Consider the following 19,145-nt stretch of genomic DNA (forward strand, 5'->3'; position numbering starts at 1 on the left):
GAGGAATAGTCATTTCAATGGGAAATCCACCTCAAAGGTGTAAAGTAAAAATGGGGTTAACATCATTTAGCATAGGAAGAAATCCACAAACAAGTACAGAATCACCCAAGGCAATAAAAGAACTAAGGTTAAATTCTAGCTTAATGAGCAAAATAAAGCAAAACTCAAGAGGTACAGAATTGTTAAAACATTCCTCCCAGCACAACGAAAAATTTGCAGACTAGCATCTTTTTTTTTTCATTAAAGCATTATCAGTCATAGGAATTTCTTCCCAATGGTTTGAAAATAAAAGTGGAAAACACACCAATACATCTAACATAACAATCTTATTAGAGAAGTTTTCCTAGTTGTACTCATAATACAACTGTTTGCTTAGTCAAGCTGGTAAGACCAATTAGTAAGACTAGGAAGACTAGCCAAGCTGGTAGGTGCCAGCTGCCTTTATTTCAGTTTCAAACATTTTTAGCCCTCTTACTGAAGAACATACAGTAATAGAGTGCTACCACTTAGCAGGAAATCTTTGTCTGCAAAGAAAGTGAATATTTATAGACTCTAGAGCTAAAGGGGTTCTCAAAGGATACCCAGTTTCCCCAGGAGGTTGCACCTGTCATATCTGCTATAATCCTTAAACCCGAAAACCGCATATCTTCTTCACTTAGAGCTTTTATGGCTAAGTCCAAAGGCGACAACTGGAAAACTTTTTTGTGACAATACGAAACACTTTTATTTAACTACCTAGTACCTAATCAGTTGAAACCCAAGTACAAGTAAGTTACTGCTAATTCGGGGCGGGGTTGGGGGGGGGGGGGGGCGGCGGGACGGGAAATGGCCTCCACTGTGCATTTAAAGATACATAACCTCGGAAAGAAAATTAAGGTTGACCTAAAAACAAGAGCAGGCAACATGTATACTAGTGCATAACCTCTCATAGACCATAGATAGCCATGTGCTCTTGGTCTATGACCACAAGTCCTGAAATCAAGGAAAGAGATGAATGTTAAAGGCGAATAAACATAACAAATATATTTATTTGTTAAGGAAGGAAGTCTGACACCCTGCATCACCTCTCTTCCCAGCATGCCAGTGTGAGCCAGGAAGGATAGGAGGTGGGGTAGGGGTGGAGGTGCGGATTCGGGTGAGGGAGGGTAAGCTGGAAGAGCAGGCGAATTTAAACTAGATGTAACAGAGTGGATGGGACAGAGTACACCAGGTTGCAGCCTCCTTCTCGCTCCATCCTACCTAAAACTAGTAACCAAACTCCAGTCACATCTTACAAGGCAAACCCAGAAACCCAAAGGCAGGCTATCAAAGATCAGGGACTGGCGGTGGGGGCGGGAGAGAGAGAGGTTTTGAGGAGGGATAGGGTAAAAGAGTCGGCTAACTCTCCCTCACCACCTCTAGACTCAAGGCCTAGCCTGAGGCCTGCGAGCGCGTACAGCCCTATAATCGCCACCACCCTAAGGCCCCAGCTTCGCCCTCAGAAGGTCAGAAGCCAGGTGCCCAGCGCATGCGCAATGCGCCTCCCAGCACGCCGCCGGACCGCCAACCCCCTACCCCCACCCGCCGCCGCCGCCGCCGCCGCCTCCAGTACACAGGCAGCGCCAGGCCCGCGCCGCCTCTCGCCAGAGTAGGGCCTCGGAACCCCTCAGCTGCGGGCGCTGCCTCTCAGGTCCCGGACGCGGGCATCACCTGGATTCCGGCCTTCGGGCTTACACCTCCAGTAGACTTGCAAGCGCCGCAGACCTAGAAATGTTTCTTCAAATCTGGGCGCCGCCGGCGTTCACCGACCTTGCTTCAGTTTAAGCTCACCGCCTTCCTGGTTCCACCACCAGGCAGCGTCAGCCGAATTTTCGAGTGCATCGATGGAAACTGCCAGGCGTTAGGAGAGCCGAAGGAGTAGATTGTCACGCCGCCAATTTTTTGTTTGGTGTTGGTTTTCCGTGCTTGATTATTTGATTTTCTTATTACCAAAAAGCAATTAAGGTGGGGACAGAAAAGTTTTATTGCCTTAGTAATCGTCGTTATCTCCAGAGATAATCAGTAAACAAATCCGCATCATAGGAAGTTATGTTTAAGACACCCACACGTAGCAAAATCGATTATCTCATGCTGGGAGAGGAGGAAACTGGCCCAACAATAATAAATCAAGGGAGTGTGTCTGTATAGCGTCAGAGTTGTTTGTGATTAAATTGTAATGATTTATTTGAAAAACTGCATTAAAATCGGTGTTTCTTCTGCGCTAAAGGTGAAGGCACAGGCTGGGAACAAATTTTTTTCTCCCATTAAAGTAACTGGTTGGTTGAGGAATGGGAGAAAACTGCCAGAGGCAGGGGCAGGAGGTTTCTTCTGGAAAATAAATTAAATGTGTAGGGGGTTTTGTTGTGATTTAAACCAATACAAATGAAAGCAAGTCAGCATTTTCTGTAATTTACACGACTTTATCTGTTCTTGCATGAACATCATTTTTTCCTTATTTAATGTGAAGAAGCGTCGATAAGGAGGTAAACTGTTGGCCTTGATCTGAGTGAACCAAGTGCTGTGTACCCAAGCTACAGTGTTGCACAGACATTTGAGATGGAGAAAATCATCTCCACAACTCTGATTTTTGTAAATGACTGTACCTTAACTAACCTGTCTTGAGGGACCATTTGAAAGCTTAACTACAACACTCCAAGTTTATTTTAAATAATTCAAGAGCTGGGGTGGAGGGTAAAGAAATGAACTTTGGGGCCCTGAATTTTACTGGAAGCTGTACATCTGTCTGCAGGTGATCACTGAACTTTACTCTCAATTGTTTGTTTGTTTTACCAAAACTGCATTTTGAACTGTCTTGAGAAAATATTTGCTATTTAAAGAACAACATTGTTATAACTTGGTGAGCATTTATTAGTATATGATTTCAAAACCTTGGTTGGTTGTTTTTGGTTTTTTAACTAAATTTCCCTTAGGGCAGTAGGAATCCATAGTTAAGACACTGCAGATCTCTCATACATAGCTCCATCTAATATGAACACCACTACTGGTAAATATACTAAGAGCAACATGCCAGAAAAATCTATGGGAAAATCTATTTGGTGTGAATTATTCAACTATTGTATCCAAGTCTTCCCTGATTAACTTTAAAGTGTTCCATCTTTCCTTCAAGCTCAGTAGGTGGAATTTGAGTTGTGGACTTGAAAATCATGTGCTTGAAAAGGCAAAAAAGTAGTTGGTGAGCTTCCTGATCCCTTACCAGACTTTTAATCATGCTGTTTTGGAGCTGTTTGTGAATACACATTTAACATCTCAGTTTGAGAACTTATTTGAGCATCACATCCATTTAGCTGACCCCATGACTTGTCATTCTGCTAAATAACCTTAAAAGTGGATTTTATTAAAGGATTAAAATTTTACGGTTAGTCCCCTCTAATAATATCAGAAGTAAAGTGGTCACAAATAGTAACCCAAGACTAACTGCAAAATCATATTTCTAAATTCATATAACTTTAGAAAGTGAGAGTATTTGAATCTCTTTTGTAGTGTAATAAAAGAAAGCACTCCTGTAATTTATTGATACCTAAAAACTACTGCTACTGGAAACTTAAAGTTCTTAATTATTTCTCCTAAAAGTAGCAATAAATGAAATATTTTAAGAAGGAAAAAAAACTTTAGAATTCAAGTGAAAAAAGCAAAGTAATAATTCTAAAAAGTAAGATTTCCATCTTCCTTAAGTTCACCAACTGTGAATATTTTAATCTGAAAAAATGTAAAAGTAGTGAAAAATAGTGACAAAGATATATATTCTAGAAATAGTAACATATTAAGGTATAATTGTGTTCTTTTTAGGAATGCTTCAGGTTGCTTTGACAGAACTTCTCAAATTATCTGTTAACTTTGTTTTGATGCCTTAACCAATGGTTGGAAGATATCAGAACCAAAGTTCTATAATTGCTTTTATTTTTACTAAGACTATAAGATCCAAGAAAACGGACAAGTTACCTTTAACATCAGAAAGACTGTATTTAATATTCAGACTATTCAAAAATATTCCCGAAGCCACACTTGAAACGGTGTTTTTACACATGCAGGTAAATATAACTTTCAATATGTAAGTATTTTTTTTTCACGTGTAAATAGTTTTATGTGAGGGGTATATATACACAGCCACACTTCTCACAGCAAGCTTTGTCCTGCACGATACGCATATATGACGCAAGAATATAGATGTGTCCATCCATATAACAGCTTCCATGAACACAGTCCGGGGATATCATTTTAAATCGTAGCGTTAAGTGGAGAGGAGGGGTACTTTTCTCCCAGAGAGCATTTTTTAAAATAGTCCACGATAAATGAAATTAGGTAGGGCACAAACTTAACATCGATTTTTTTTCAAACTCAAAGAGGAATAATCATGATCTTTTCAAAAATAGGAAATTAATTAGAATGCTTCTGGGATTCTAAAGTAGAGTTTCTTTAGTTCATTGTGGGAGGAGTCGCAGTGCAAAGAGTAAGGGAGCAGGGTGAGGGTCCTGAGACCTCAAAGAGGGAACGAAGTCAAACTGTCCTTGATCAAGCGCTAAAGAAACACTTTAAAATGGAATCTGTCAGGGAACAGCTGCTCGGAAAATGTGTTAAAACAACCAGCCAGTTCGAGCGAGTTTTGTCAGTAGAGTCGGCATGGTCTCCAGGACGCGAATAATGGGGTGACTCACAAACTCCCTGGGGCGGGGAGCTTGGTGAAGACCCAGGCTCAGCTCTGGCCGCGGGCCGGGAAGCCCCTAAAAAGGAGCTGCGCGGGCCTGAGAAATTGTAAAGGACCCTGACTCGGCAGGGTTGTGAAGCCAGGATGCCAGGCTACAAGGTTTCGGGTCGGCGTTGGGGAGAGCAGGCATGTACGACTGGGGTACAGGGTCAGGATAAGAAAATGGGGTCCCGGGGTCCTGAGGCAGGGCAGGGCTGCCGGACAGCAATGCGGAGCCGAGCAGTTGCGCTGCACCCTGACGCCTGGCGAGGACGCAGGGTCGCATGCCGGGTCAGGATACCCTACTGACTCGTGGAGCAGCGCACTTGTCAGTTTCCTCTTGGCCACGCCCCGGCGGAATAAGTCCAGCTCCCCAGTGTTTAAGTAAGTCGTGACACCAACGCAAAAATCCACGCCTAATTAAATTAATTAGGGATTCTTGTCAATCCTGAATTAATGGCCAAGAGCGCAGGCGGCCGAGGTATCCGAAAAGCCGGACGGCCTGGGACTGCCTCTTCTTCCCACTCCCTCCGGTCCCGCTTCTCTGTCCTCATACTCCAGCTCCAGCCATCCTGGACTCCAGCCTTAATCAATCTCAATCTCTTTCTTTCTCTCTCTGTCTCTCTCCCCCTCTTCTCCCTCTCTCCCTATCACCCCCACCACCTCCCAACCCCCACTCCCCCACCCCCAGGTAGTGGCGCGGGAGCTTCCCGGGAAGGGGCTCCCACGGAGTTGCGAGGGGAGGTAATTTACTCAGAACAAGGGGCCGCCTTTGCGAAGTATAAATAGTGAGACTTCAAGCGCTGCGTCGCTATCAGATCTGAACTCTCCGCAGGAAGAATTGTCAAAGATCTTAACACTGAACAAGCGCGCTCAGGCAGGGAAGCATCGGTTCCCATTTCCCTCCGGCGGCCCCCGCCCCTGCCCTCTTCCTCTTCTTCCTCCTCCACCTCCTCCTCTTCTTCCTTCTTTTTCTCCTTCTACTTCTCCTCCTCTGTCTTCTTTCTTCTCTTCTTTTTCTTCTCCCCCCTCCCCCTCCCCCTTCTCCCCCACCCCCTGCCCCATTGATGTGTTATTATTGGGGGGGCTGGAGCAGTAAAAAAAGAAGAAGGAAAAAAAAGAGCGGGGCTGCTCGGCTGGGAGAGGTTGAGCGCGGGGCTGACGGGCATCTCTGGCGATGGAAGAACTTACGGCGTTCGTCTCGAAGTCTTTCGACCAGAAAGTGAAGGAGAAGAAGGAGGCTATCACGTACCGGGAGGTGCTGGAGAGCGGGCCGCTGCGCGGGGCCAAGGAGCCGAGCGGCTGCTCGGAGCCGGGCCGCGACGACCGCAGCAGCCCGGCAGTCCGGGCGGCCGGCGGAGGCGGCGGCGGAGGAGGCGGAGGAGGCGGAGGCGGAGGAGGCGGCGGAGGCGGAGGCGGAGGAGGCGCAGGCGGAGGAGCTGGAGGAGGAGGGCGCTCTCCCGTCCGGGAGCCGGACATGGGCGCCGCCGAGAGAAGCAGGGAGCCGGGCAGCCCGCGGCTCACCGAGGGTAACGGCCCGACCCCCGGCCGCGGTTCCCCTTCCCGCCTTCCCGACTCCTCTCGGGCGGGAGAGGATCCCCAGGCCCGACGGGGGAGGAATAAGGGGGCGAACGCGGAGAGGGCCCTTGGACCCCAGCTTTGGAAGCCAGAGTGAGGACGGAGGGGTGGGAGTCCGGTGGTGTGCACGGTCGTGGGTGGGGTCCGTGTGTGTGTGTGTGGAGGAGGGGGAGCGTGTGGGGTTTGCGCGCGCCTTTCTCGGATGCTCCCGCTACTCCCATTCCACCCAAATGCATTTTCACCAACCGGAGGATGGGCCCCGCCGGACGGCCGGCAGGCGGGTGGGGAAGTTCTGGGGACCAGGCTGCCGAAGTGGATGCTGGCCGTCACTGGGCCAAGCGGCGAGATTACAGTTAGCATGTAGCACCGAGTTTGCGGGAGTCCCTTTCCTAGGCCCGAGGGGAGAAAAAAAGAGAGGGAGAAAGGGGAAAGAGATACGGAGACGGAGGTTGATTGGGATTTCACCCTGGAGTCGCCCCGGGTTTCACGGCTGCCTCTAAGAACCACTCCAACTCCGTGAAGACTCTGGATCCCTGAATCTTAGGGACCAAAACTTCCCATTTTCTTAGAGCTATGAAGGTAGAATGAGACCAAGGCAGGCTGAGGTTCAGGCTGTGCGCTGTTTTCTTTCGGAAGATGAATTAGGCTCCTTTTTTGTTTGTTTTCCGATATTTACTGCGCGGCATCATCCAGTATTCTGGTTTTGTGGTGGGATAATCCTTTGGTGCCAGCGAAGTGTTTGGAAAAGGCTTTTTCTAAATGGTGGAGCATCCTGTACCAATTCAAAGGAGTTCAACAATAAAATTAATTTGGCACTTGGTGCCTGCAGTAACTGGTGAGCTGCCATATTTTTCCAATTAAGAAAATATGTGACATGCGTAGAATCACATATTTAAGCAAGCAATTAAGTTGTTTATAACAAAGTCTGTTCTTGTTTAGGCCAATAAGTGGAAATTTGGGGGCGAAATAGAGATTATTTTAAGTCTATTAATCAACTGGAAATGTGGACATCTTTCTCTTTGAAGCCCCCAAAGTTTGAGGGGCTTCCACTGTGAGCCTGAAATAAAGCCGTCTCGCCGCTTTGGCAGAATCTGAAGGGTGTGTTTTCATATTTAAATTTCATTACAATATAAATGCAAATATTTTCCTATTAACTTGACTTGAATTTGTGCTATAATATTATCTATTGCTTCCTGGAGGAAGGACGCATGTCCGCAAAACGAACTCTTGAGAAATAGACATGCGGGAAACGCTTAACTAGAATGCCAACCCGGGCTGAGTTCTAGCGGTCTTCTCCCAGATGGGGTACCAAGTAAACATGGAAAGTGGTGGCATTACTGTCAGGCAGTCCAGTGCAGCCTCCCTGGCCTGAGTCCCAAGCTCCAGGCCCTGGGTACACCAGCAGGCCGGACCGCGAATTTAGAGTCAACCCAGGGCAAATGAAGTCTTGGGATTTTGGTTTCCAAACTCAGGGCAAATATTAATTTCTCTGCAGCCTGGCTCTTATAGAAATGATTTTTAACACTCATGTTGATAAGGATTCTGGGCTAGGGAGAACTGCAAACAGACTCAATTATTCTAAACTCAGCTTTGGCACCTTAAAAACCCAAGTCTTCGACTCAGGCCCAGAGGATGAAGGGTCCAGAGGGCCGCTTACGTTGATACCAACTCCCCTGATCAGTGCCCCTTGGCCTATATATATATAGCCACATCCTTCTGGTGTCCCTGTATGCTCACACTTCCGAAGCTCCTGTTTTTAAAGGGGGGAGAAGGAAGGGCAGGAAAGTGACAACAGATGTATGCGAACCTAGAGCAGAAAAATGCATATTTTATTAAACATCCAAGCTTCTGGATGCCTGAAAAGCCTTTGCGCAACCAATAGAAACCGCGGATCGCGAATGTTCCGCTTGAACCTGTTGATCTCTGTGGGTTTAAGCGGTTAGGGTCGAGTCCGCCTTTCCAATGGGGAGGGAGAAGAAGTGAACAGAGGCAGCGGTCTGTTTCGCGGGCCTCCCGAAGCTGGTTTTCTGCCTCTCTTCTTCTGTTCGGGTGTGGGCAGCGAGCCCTCCAGGCCGCCAACATGGCGTGGGCGCCTCTGCTCTGGCGACTGGGATTCAGCAGCGGGGACAGGGACGGCCTGGCTGTCCAGGGGCCGTCCGCGGTATTTGGCTCGAGCCCTGGGTCTGTACACAGCGCCCAGGGAAGTGGCTCCCAGCGCAGTGCAGCACAGGGGTCTTGTCCTCCAGCTGTGACCCAGCAGCCCAATTGTTCCCAAATTAGACCAGCAAGTTTGAGAGAAGACGGGAGAGCCGGCGGCAGCCAGCGCTGGCTGAGAAGGGGTCCGCACTCCGGGAATGGCCGGTGTCAGAGCCCAGTCCGTGGCCTCGCCGCCCTCTTCTGCCGGGATCGCGTTCTGTGACTCACGGGGTGCGGCGCTTTTGATTTCTGTGCGTGTGTGGGAGAGAGTGAACGCAAGAGAGAGGGTGAGTGGAATTGGTTTGTGTTCGCAGGGGAGGGCAGGGGACTGTGGGGGTGAACAGTGAGAAGGTGAACTGGGGCCGCAGTTGTGAAAGGGATTGGGTAGGTGAATGCCCACCTTGCCCGCGGCAGCCACCCCAGTTGATCTTTTCGCATCTACGGAATCCTCTTCCTCTCAGCCGGGTGAGGGCCTGGACAGGAACTCCGGGAGGGGGCAGAAACCGCCATCCTCCTGGAGACAAATCTGCTCATGGTATTTGCTGTGTTGTTTTTTGTCTGTGTGTGTGTGTGTGTGTTGCTGTGTGTGCGCGGGGACATATGCGTATGGCCCTGTTCGTGGTACCCCCTCCAGTGTCCCCAGAGCTGAAGGATCGCAAAGAGGATGCGAAGGGGATGGAGGACGAAGGCCAGACCAAAATCAAGCAGAGGCGAAGTCGGACCAATTTCACCCTGGAACAACTCAACGAGCTGGAAAGGCTTTTTGATGAGACTCACTACCCGGACGCCTTTATGCGTGAAGAACTGAGCCAACGGCTGGGGCTGTCCGAGGCCCGAGTGCAGGTATCCGGCTGTGAGGAGGTCGCAGGGAGCAGAGGAGGGGGAATGCCTGGGGTTGGACAGTCGCTTGAGGTACACACGATGAGTGTGCGGGTTCAAGTGTCTGGAGTGAAGTGAGAAGGGAAGAAAAGTCTTTGCTAGAGGTCTTATTTTCCAAAGTAGATCTTAGTCCTAAAGCCTTCCCGGGCTCTCCTTCACCCCATACCAACATATGTTCCCAGCAGAAGAAAGCTTTGCTGGGCTTGCTCCCAGGGTTTCTATAAACCACACCCCCCTCGCCTCACAATGCCTTTAATGTGGTTTAATCCTAATGGGCCTACTTTTATAAGCCTTAAAAAGAATCCCACAGAAAACGTTTTATCTTCTGGATGCTTTAAAAGTTACAACGAACATTTTGTTCATCCGAGTTGGGTTTCCTTGAGGGTCTGCTCTGGGATCTAGGTTTGCCAGGCGGATATGCCAATTAGGTTTATAGATGTACAGACTATAAAGAAAATTAGCAACTGTTAAGTGCAGAATTTTACAGTCTGCCCTTAGCAGTCGATCTCAAACTGTGTGTGAAATAGCGGAGAAAATAAATGCATTTGGTCACTCTTTCTTTGTTCTCTCACTTAACTAGGGAAGCAAATCTGAATCAGAAACTGATTTTAAAACAACCAACATATCTTAATATTGACATTTCCAAAGTCTGATCCCAGCAAGTGCCACACTCAGTGAAGTTAGTATTGGAGCAGATTTTCTTTACTGGTTGTGGGGGTGAATTTAATGGCAAAAGTAGGCTTTGGGAGCACTTAAGGGAAAAAAATTATATACATACATGCATACATATCGTTTTAGTTTTATGGAAAACGAATTTAAATGTTTCAGGTTTTATTTCCACTCAAATAATAAAATAGGAGAAAATGATGGTCATTATTTGTTTGAACACATGGAGCAGTTTTAGGCCTGAACATCTGCAGCTGTTACAAAGTATCACTGTAACAGATACTCCCTAGGTCTCTGGGCGCAGAGACCACCATCTGCAGCGAACTATGCAATTCTTATGGGGCTTCCCCACATCTTGTAATAGGATCAGGACAAAAACAGAGCAGTCCCCTTAAAGGGGAAAAGTAATAGGCTGCCTTGGTCATCACAGCATCAACAGCAGAGCCTTCCTTTTTAAGCCTGTCCTACTTTGCTCTGTGTACTGAGATCTCTAGGGACTTAGAAACCCCTTAAAGACATGATGATAATTATTACAGTTGTGAGCATTAGTATATCAGTTCCAACTCTTCTAGGGGAAAAAAGAGGCAAGAAGCCTCAGGCCATGTGATGTACACAAAGAATGCCACCCTGGCATGAAATCTACCCTTCTATTACACTAAATGGCAGGGGAATTTTTGAAGATTTACATTGACTGTGACACTTGCTTTCAAAAACAAGGAAAAAGCTCTGGAGCAGTATTTTGCTTTCATGTTTTTAAACATTAACTTGTGAATCAGTCAATATGCTGTATTATTGGAACATAATGCTGTGTTATTGGAGTATAAAAGCAAGCTTTGTTTGAATTTCTTAAAATCTGCCATACTGCTTCTAAAAGTTGGCAAGTTTACCTAAGAAGGTAGTATCTGGGAGAAGATATTATCCAGAATTACATGATTCATACCCCAGTCCCATTCCACAAAATGCTCTTTTTTCTTGTAATAAATGAACTTTATTGCTGGTATTTATTTTTCTCATGTTTTTATTTAAATTTTGATCTACCTTCTGGATACTTCTGGATACTGTAACTGCACTCAGCAACTTTTTCTATAGAAGCAAATTAGATTGTCATGATAATGGCATAATTATTTCTGCTACCAGGTTACACTTTGCTGCACGGAGGAAGAGAGAAATTCTAAACTTCTTTGTAGTGAGGCTTTTATAACACTAATTACCTCTGCCCCCACTCTTATCTCCCCACCCCCAAGGGGGAAAAAAAAAAACCAGAGTCACTATTTGCTTTGGTGTTTGGTTTTTCTTGAAGATGAAGCTAATTAATATTACAGGCTCTTAATGAGCACATTTTTCTCAGGTCTTACTGGGCAACATCTAAACCCATTATCACTTTAGTATCAGGTATCAGGGCGAGTTTTAGGCCTGGGGGACTCTAATTCTGGAAACATGAAAACAGAACTTGAGTAATTTATCAAGAAACAATATATCTTGCAAGAGTATAGGAAATTATTTTTGTCATTCATTTATGTTTTTAACTTTGGAAATTAAGATTGTTGTATATAATTCAAAGATTGCTTGCTGTATCTTCCATTCCTTGCCTAAAATGCTACTCTTTCATCATACTCCTATAAATTAAAAAAAATTTTTGAGTCATATCACCTAGATTTTATTTTTTTCCTCCAATTTTAGGTTTGGTTTCAAAATCGAAGAGCTAAATGTAGAAAGCAAGAAAATCAACTTCATAAAGGTATGCTTCTCAGACAAAGAACATTTGATACTCTAAATAAAAAGTATTACGGAATACTGTTATTATGAAGCCAAAAAAAAAAACCTTCTCAAAGATAACTGTGGTCCTTATTTAAAAATCTACCCTGAAGGCAGTTAATGAGAGTCCTAAAATTTGGGAGTAAATTACATTGATTTTAATTCTGGCAACAGTTTAGGAAGATACCAGTCCAGTTCCAAAAGAAATAGTTCTATCTTGGTACCATTTGAAACCTCGGGAAAAAGTGCTGAACGTGTTAACCTCACTTTATTTTGTTTTGTTCCCCATTTTTCACAGGCGTCCTCATAGGGGCTGCCAGCCAATTTGAAGCTTGTAGAGTAGCACCCTACGTCAATGTAGGTGCTTTAAGGATGCCATTTCAGCAGGCAAGTACAGCCCAGTTTTAACCTGTTTTTAACTGTAAAAAGACCTGGATATTTGCTTGAACTGTTGAACATCCCCTTTCTCTGGGCTCTAATATGGGTATACAGTTATAGAATCAATTTTCAGATGATACAGTGGATACACTCCCATTTAAAAACCTATACAGTAATGGTACCCTACTCCAGTACTCCTGCCTGGAAAATCCCATGGACGGAGGAGCCTGGTAGGCTGCAGTCCATGGGGTCGCTGAGGGTCAGACACGACTGAGCGACTTCACTTTCACTTTTCACTTTCATGCATTGGAGAAAGAAATGGCAACCCACTCCAGTGTTCTTGCCTGGAGAATCCCAGGGACGGGGGTGCCTGGTGGGCTGCTGTCTATGGGGTCACACAGAGTCGGACACGACTGAAGTGACTTAGCAGCAGCACAGTGTCAGAGGCCTATATGCTTAGTCCTTTCTGTCCTCATGGGAAACCTACAATGCCTAAGGGCAGCAACTGGTCCTTTAAAAATGCACTAAAGATTGCACTTGGGGAAAGGAAGGGAAAGCCTTTTGATTAAGACTTTGTCAGATCCAATACAAAGGTTAGTCCTAAGGTATTTCTGAGGCAACTCTGTAAATATTTTTTGAGGTATTTTCTACCTCTTAGTCACATTAAATATCTCTGACCAAAGAAAATAAATAAATAACTAAAATACTACCCATTAAGACTTGATTTTTTTTTTTTAAGCTGCAAACCTTCATCTATAGTAGAGAGGAAAACATTGGTCTTCCCAGGGACACCTTGCCAATGCAAACCCTTTCTTAGCCATAAAGAAACCTTTAAGACTACATTTTAAAAGTACAGCCTGCAGCAATAATTAATCCTAGGATATCCCAGGGCTCTGAACTCCCCCATTCTCCAAGCCTAAGGGTGCAACCCATTCCCAGCCAGTATCAGACATTCCCCACCCTTGGCCAGGGCCCTTGCTAGATAGGACTGTGAAGTCATGAATTAACTCTGAGTTGCCAGTCCCTGGTCAGAAAAGTGTGACCTGAGTCACAATGAGTCACCGCTGAGTGTGCCCTGTATATTGAGCATTAGTGTTAGGGAGGTCTTAGCTCTCTTGGCACCACTGGATTCTAGTAGCCTGATGCTAGGCATCTGAAGCAGGAGAGAATGACTGGAGAGAAAGGGGGATCATAAGAGAAGAACTTTACTACTCAGAAGGTGATCTCTGAGTCTGCAGCATCAGTACCATCTGGGAGATTGTTAGAAAGCAAGATTCTCTGACCTGACCTAGACCTTCTGAATCAGAATCTACATTTTAACAAGATCCCAATGTAATTTTAATAGTAGTAAAGTTTAGGAGTACTAACAAGTGTGCCAGTTGTGATGAAGACGTAGTAACTTCTCTAAGTGACATTTTTAAAGTTTTGTAGTTTGCTTGTTGGTACTTTACTAGTGAGTTAAGGGGTGTATGGCAGCACCAAGAGAGGAGGGTAAGGACACTCACCCCATCATCTGTCCAATATACATTGTTATTTTGAGGGGAGTGATGTATTAGCACAATAGCATTGTTGCCCTCTGACTAGCCCAGCTCCTAAGGGGGCGGCCACAATCACCGCAGATGGGAGTCACTGGGACTCAGGGGGATAAGCCACTCTGAGTGAGCTGCAGAATACTCAGGGGCACTGGAGTATCCCAGATTCAGTAACAAACTGAGGTCAGCTAAACGTCCCTTTCCCCGTCCCCTGCCCCAGCCTTCCCCGAGCTAAGCTGGACGCCGTTAATGCTCTGTTTCTATTCTGTTGTCACCCTAGGATAGTCATTGCAACGTGACGCCCTTGTCCTTTCAGGTTCAGGCGCAGCTGCAGCTGGACAGCGCCGTGGCGCACGCGCACCACCACCTGCACCCGCACCTGGCCGCGCACGCGCCCTACATGATGTTCCCGGCGCCGCCCTTCGGACTGCCGCTCGCCACGCTGGCCGCAGACTCAGCATCTGCCGCCTCCGTCGTGGCTGCCGCTGCCGCTGCCAAGACTACCAGCAAGAACTCCAGCATCGCGGATCTCAGACTGAAAGCCAAAAAGCACGCGGCCGCCCTGGGTCTGTGACGGCAGCGCCAGGGTCGCGCCTGCAGCACGGCGCGCAGCCTGCATGCCCTCCGAGCCCCGCTGCTTCTCTGTTACCTGCCCCGGACCTCGGAATCCGAGCCTCTTTCTGCCCCGCCGATGGCCCCTTGCCCCCTTCTGCATCCCGGACTCGGAGGGCAGCACCCGGGATCCGAAGAAGGGCACCAGCTTCGTGGCTCCTGACCATTCACCTGTCTAGGGGCCTAGAATTTGGCTTTGTAGGGATGGGTTTGGGAAGTCTGAAGAGTGCTGGGACAGTGAAGTGTGGCTCACGGTAAAACTGCAACGATGGACTTTTGCGTAGAAATAAAAATCTTGTTAGTAAAAAATGAGGGGGAAACTGTAGAAAAGACAAACCAGAGAGAAAAAGAGAAAGGGAACTTATTGCTATTCAGCAGAAGCTGAAATCGGAGAACCAAGGAATAAAAAAGAAAAAATTTTTAAAGTATTTTGTACATTAAAAAATATGGAAAAATAACCGGGACAAATCTCGAGATAATTGGGGCGGGAGTTACCAACTTAAAGTGTATTTTTTGTTGTTGTTGTTGTTGTTTTTTAATGGGCTAAGAAGGCAAAACAAAAGGAAGAGGTATACTTATTTAAAGAATTAAGATGAAAAAAAAGTACGCAGCTGGGAAGTTCACAGGTTTTGAAACTGACCTTTTTCTGCGAAGTTCGCTTTAATACAAGAAATTTGATAAGAGAGGCGGGCCTCCTTTTACGTTGAATCAGATGCTTTGAGTTAAAAACCACCACGTATGGAAGAGCAAGAAGAGGGAAGACAGTATAAAAACGAGGAGATAAATGATATTAATACAAAAATGATAACCACAGACAATGATTTCTCTGAGAAATTGTTATGGCAGAACTGTCCAGACTGCTGACAATAAAGTCTGGCTTGCATGTTACTTGTATTCCATTGACGGTGTCTCCCCCCACCCTCCCGCTTTACTTACATGCACTTAACTGCATTTTCATTTTCGGTATGAAAAACAATACCCAAAGCATCTGAAAATTGATATATATTTCTATCTATCTATATTTTTTGTCCCATCTTTAATCCTGGGGGGACAAAAGAAAAAAGTTTGAAGGGCAAAAAAGTTACACTCTTATTGTCCCAAGACGACAGAGGCAAGTAGAAAATGTAGGGAAAAAGAAAAGAGAAATGATTAACGTACAGCGCCTCACGTGGTGCCTGATACACAGTGGGCGGTCAGTGTTAGTCCCCCTCTCCCCTTATTCTTGTATTCCCTCTTGCAGATTTCCTGAAGTCCTATTTGAAGACCGTGCTTTATTTCCCCCTCTCAGTCCCATCACACTCACTTTAAACAACACCCAGCTAGATACAGGCACTAAGTTTGTGTAAAATATGTTGATACACACGAGCAAAGTTTATTTTGGCTATAATGTGTGAACTAATGGTTGACTTTCAACATTTGCATTTTATCTCACAAAGGTGTATATTCAAATAATTTTTTTGTCTCAATCCATGTAGCTATTTAAACTGGGGTACCCTGGACTGAGCAATCTGTATCCCAATTCTTTAAAAAGTCTCCTTAGTTTTTTTTTTTTTTTTTAATCCCTTCTAATTTACGAGAAAGAGGAAAAGCTCTTTTAGCTGAACTTTGGTATGCGGTTGAGCTTTGTAACTATTTGTTCTCCATGAAAACAATTATTTATATTTGCCATATTTTTTCTAGTGTATTAAGTTATTTTAAACAAAAGAAGATGCTATTTCATGACGTGTTGTCGGTACAAAATGTTTTGGTCTCACCTCTGTTAAACCTTTTAAATAAGTGCCAAGTTATTAATTGAAGACACTTTGCGATCAATTGAATGAAAATAGTATTGTTTCATTTGATGGGGTTCGCGTCATCTTTACTCTTGTTGCTATTAAACTATCCAGGATAGTCGTTCCTTCTTCCTTTTTGATGAATATGTATCCCTCTCGACTATACCAGCTTGGAAAAGAGCTTGCCTCTGCTCTCTACGTGCGGCAATTAAGGGGCGGTGAGAATGATGACTCTCGTGGCTCTCTGTAGCGCTGAGCGAAAATCCCCCTCTCCTGCCCCATTTTATCCACCCAATGAAGAAAACGGATTGATTTTACACTAAATCAATAAAGGAACAGATACTATGTAAAATAACATAGACTAGAATAATCTCCTTCCCGAAAACGGACTCTTGTTGTTCATTTTGCTGCACTTTCATCCTTGAAGTTCATTTAAGGAACATTTTGGGAAGGACGAAAGCGTGGTCACGCGGTGCAAAATCCACCTGGGTTAATTGTTACAAAATACTCAGTCCCAGGTCGCCGACCCTCCCCGGTAGTCGGTGGCGGTCTGGAAGTAGGATAAGAGCCGTGAAGCGGGGCGGGGGCGGCGGGGAGGGCGGGTCCCACGCCTCCCGCTTCAGTTTACCTCTTTGGCCCAAATAGAGTCTTCGTTCGTTAAATTTATGAAAAGGTGGCAGCTAGGATCGTATTTAGGAAAAGCCGGGTTCTAGCCGTTTGTAGGGTACCAAGGAGCCCTCATCCGTACCCTCTCCCAGAAGAAATCTCACCTACTTAAGCCCGGAGGCGCTGCCTATTTGGAGGTAGATAGGGACCGTGAAGACTCGGGACAGGACCTTCTTTTCCCTTCTCACTCGGGCTCTTGGGATAAGGGACACCCTTCGACAAAATTGAGGGTTTCCCGTGTGTCCCCTGGGGCCTCCCCTTGGGGGTGGAGGACGCATAGAGGAGGTCCTTCCTGCGACAAAGCCCCGCGTCCTCGAGTGGTGCTCCTGCCGCCCGCACCCAGCCCTCTCCCAGGTTGAGCTCGCACTCAAAGCTGTTACTCTGAGTAGACGTGGGTGATAATGTTTATCTTTTAGCCTTCAAAGACCACTGAACAGGACTTGGGCCGTATTCAGCGCTCAGGCCTTGCGGGTCTTCTACTTGACAAGCGTCCCTAGTTTTCATAATAAACATCTGCTTGGGGGCGGGGTGAGCTTTGAAGCCGCCGCGCCGCCTGCCTGGGCTGGTGGCCTCCGGCGAGCTCCCGTCGGCTCCGGAGTCCAGGGTCCAAACCGGCAGGCTCCACACTCCAACCCTAATCCAGCCACCGACGCGGGCTCGGACGCGTCCCGAGGCACCCCGAGGGAGGTCGGAGGTCACGGGAGAAGTTGGGGCCAGAGGTTGGAGGTCCCGTCCGGGGCCTGGCCGATCCCTACAGCTGAGCTCCGGGAGCCTGAGGTCAAAGGAGGCGCTGCGTCCGGGCCCAGGCCGGCGGGGCGCCCGGCACCAGCGAAGGAGCGCGGCAGCGGGGCCTCAGGAGGCTGGAACGTTTCGGGCCGCCGGCGCCGGGTGGGCTGCGTGCCGAGCCCGCGGGATTGGGTCCTCGAGGGAGCGCGGCTGGCCGAGGAGCCCGCGGACGCAGCCCCGGTGGGCGAGAAAAAGCAAGGGCAAAGATTCTCTGCCCCGTCGGCGGTGCCCGAGCCTGGCGCGGCCTGTGGGACCGGCGTCAGGGGCGCCGGCGGCGTCCTCCCGCTCCTCCAGCGTCCGCTCTCCCGAGACTCAGCGGGTACCGAGGCCACCTTTCCTTTCCCGTCGGGGTGGGTCCCTCGGGGATCCAGCTTCTCACTGGGGCTCGCGCAGAGCCCGCTTTGCGGAGCGCCGCGGCCCAAACGCCTGAATGTGTGAACCCCGAGTTCCCAACCCCGTGTTTCCAGGCCACTCTGAGAAGGGGACCGAAGAAAGCTTCACTATAAAGTGTGCCCAGTGTGTGTGTCGTTTTGGTCCAAACTCAATAATAATCGTAATAAATAATTAAAATTTCCCGCAATTGTCCCGCAGATCTTAAGGATGTGCAAAGACTTCCCAAGCTATAAAATCCCTGATTAAGGAAAACTGAATTAAAAGAGCTTACTCAAAACATCATTAGTGTTAAAGACCCTATAATACAGGAGGCCCAGTGAGATCCGAGGCCTTAGCTTGAAGCTGAACTGATAAATATCTATTTTGAGTTTTTCCCCAGATTCATAACTTTTTAGATCCTCAGATGGTAATACTTTAGCATAATACAATACTCAAATTTCGGAACTATTTTGATTTCTGAAAAATGCCTTTTTGGCTTCAGTCATATGGGATCCTGTTATTTTTTCACAAATTCAGTTTACATCGTAAATTGCAAACATTTGCAATCAGATCTCAAGACTGTTTATTTTATGTAACCTCAAGCGCTTGACTATGTTAAACACCAGCACAGAAAGTCTGTGAAATCAGTTTAATGTGTGTGAGGGAATTAAAGGATCACTCCTTTTCATCACACAAACAGAGCATTTAAGATTGTTTTGATTGTCAGTCTCCCAATTTTTGAACAGTCTCACAATTGACTATTAATTTTAGACTCATTCTGTGCGAAAATAATTACTAAAGTTATATCCTGCTTTAATTAAATGTTTCTGGGCAGAAGAAAATGATATTATTATTCTACATTGGGAAATGGGTGATTGTTTTTAATGTTATATTATTTTTAAATCATTTTAGTTCAAATGTAAATAAAGTCTGCTAATTCCCGCGGGGGTGGGGGGTGGGGGGGGCGGTGCTGAGGCCTGCAATGGTTTCTTAACATGCTGTTAGAATAGTTAGTCAAAGTGCATTAAAGGAATGTCACAAACCCAGAAATAATAAATATGTCATTCTAATGAGAGTGTCAACTTATGGATAATTTATTCAAGGTAGTTTTTACATTTCACATGGAATCTCTTATTATGACCTGCCTGAGTACTGTGATGCTTGTTCTTCAAAATCTAATTTATATAGGCTTGAGGTATACATAATTCATAACTCCTGTTGATATATGTATAC

General features: G+C 46.2%; 2 protein-coding genes across 2 annotated transcripts in view; one reads left to right on the plus strand and one right to left on the minus strand.

Moving 5' to 3' along the window:
* RSRC1 (arginine and serine rich coiled-coil 1) overlaps positions 1–1,827 on the minus strand; it is a 444,672-nt gene extending 442,845 nt beyond the window's left edge. The window contains exon 1 of the mRNA XM_052637705.1: positions 1,690–1,827. The gene's annotated coding sequence lies outside the window, so the exon portion shown is untranslated. The remainder of the gene's footprint in view (positions 1–1,689) is intronic.
* A 4,070-nt stretch (positions 1,828–5,897) lies between these two features.
* Positions 5,898–14,698, plus strand: SHOX2 (short stature homeobox 2). The gene is made up of 5 exons (XM_052643930.1): positions 5,898–6,249; positions 9,129–9,337; positions 11,720–11,777; positions 12,093–12,181; positions 13,985–14,698. Exons 1-5 carry the CDS (start codon positions 5,898–5,900, stop codon positions 14,276–14,278), a joined length of 1,002 nt encoding a protein of 333 aa, XP_052499890.1. The 3' UTR covers positions 14,279–14,698.
* Positions 14,699–19,145: the final 4,447 nt, after the last annotated feature.

This window comes from Budorcas taxicolor, chromosome 1 (assembly GCF_023091745.1).
Source record: "Budorcas taxicolor isolate Tak-1 chromosome 1, Takin1.1, whole genome shotgun sequence".
NCBI classification, from domain to species: Eukaryota; Metazoa; Chordata; class Mammalia; order Artiodactyla; family Bovidae; genus Budorcas; species Budorcas taxicolor.

Coding starts and splice junctions, on each gene's coding strand:
- SHOX2 (XM_052643930.1), top strand. CDS start 5,898: ATGGAAGAACTTACGGCGTTCGTCTCGAAGTCTTTCGACCAGAAAGTG. Junction 11,778..12,092: donor AGAAAATCAACTTCATAAAG/GTATGCTTCTCA, acceptor CATTTTTCACAG/GCGTCCTCATAGGGGCTGCC. Junction 12,182..13,984: donor TAAGGATGCCATTTCAGCAG/GCAAGTACAGCC, acceptor TTGTCACCCTAG/GATAGTCATTGCAACGTGAC.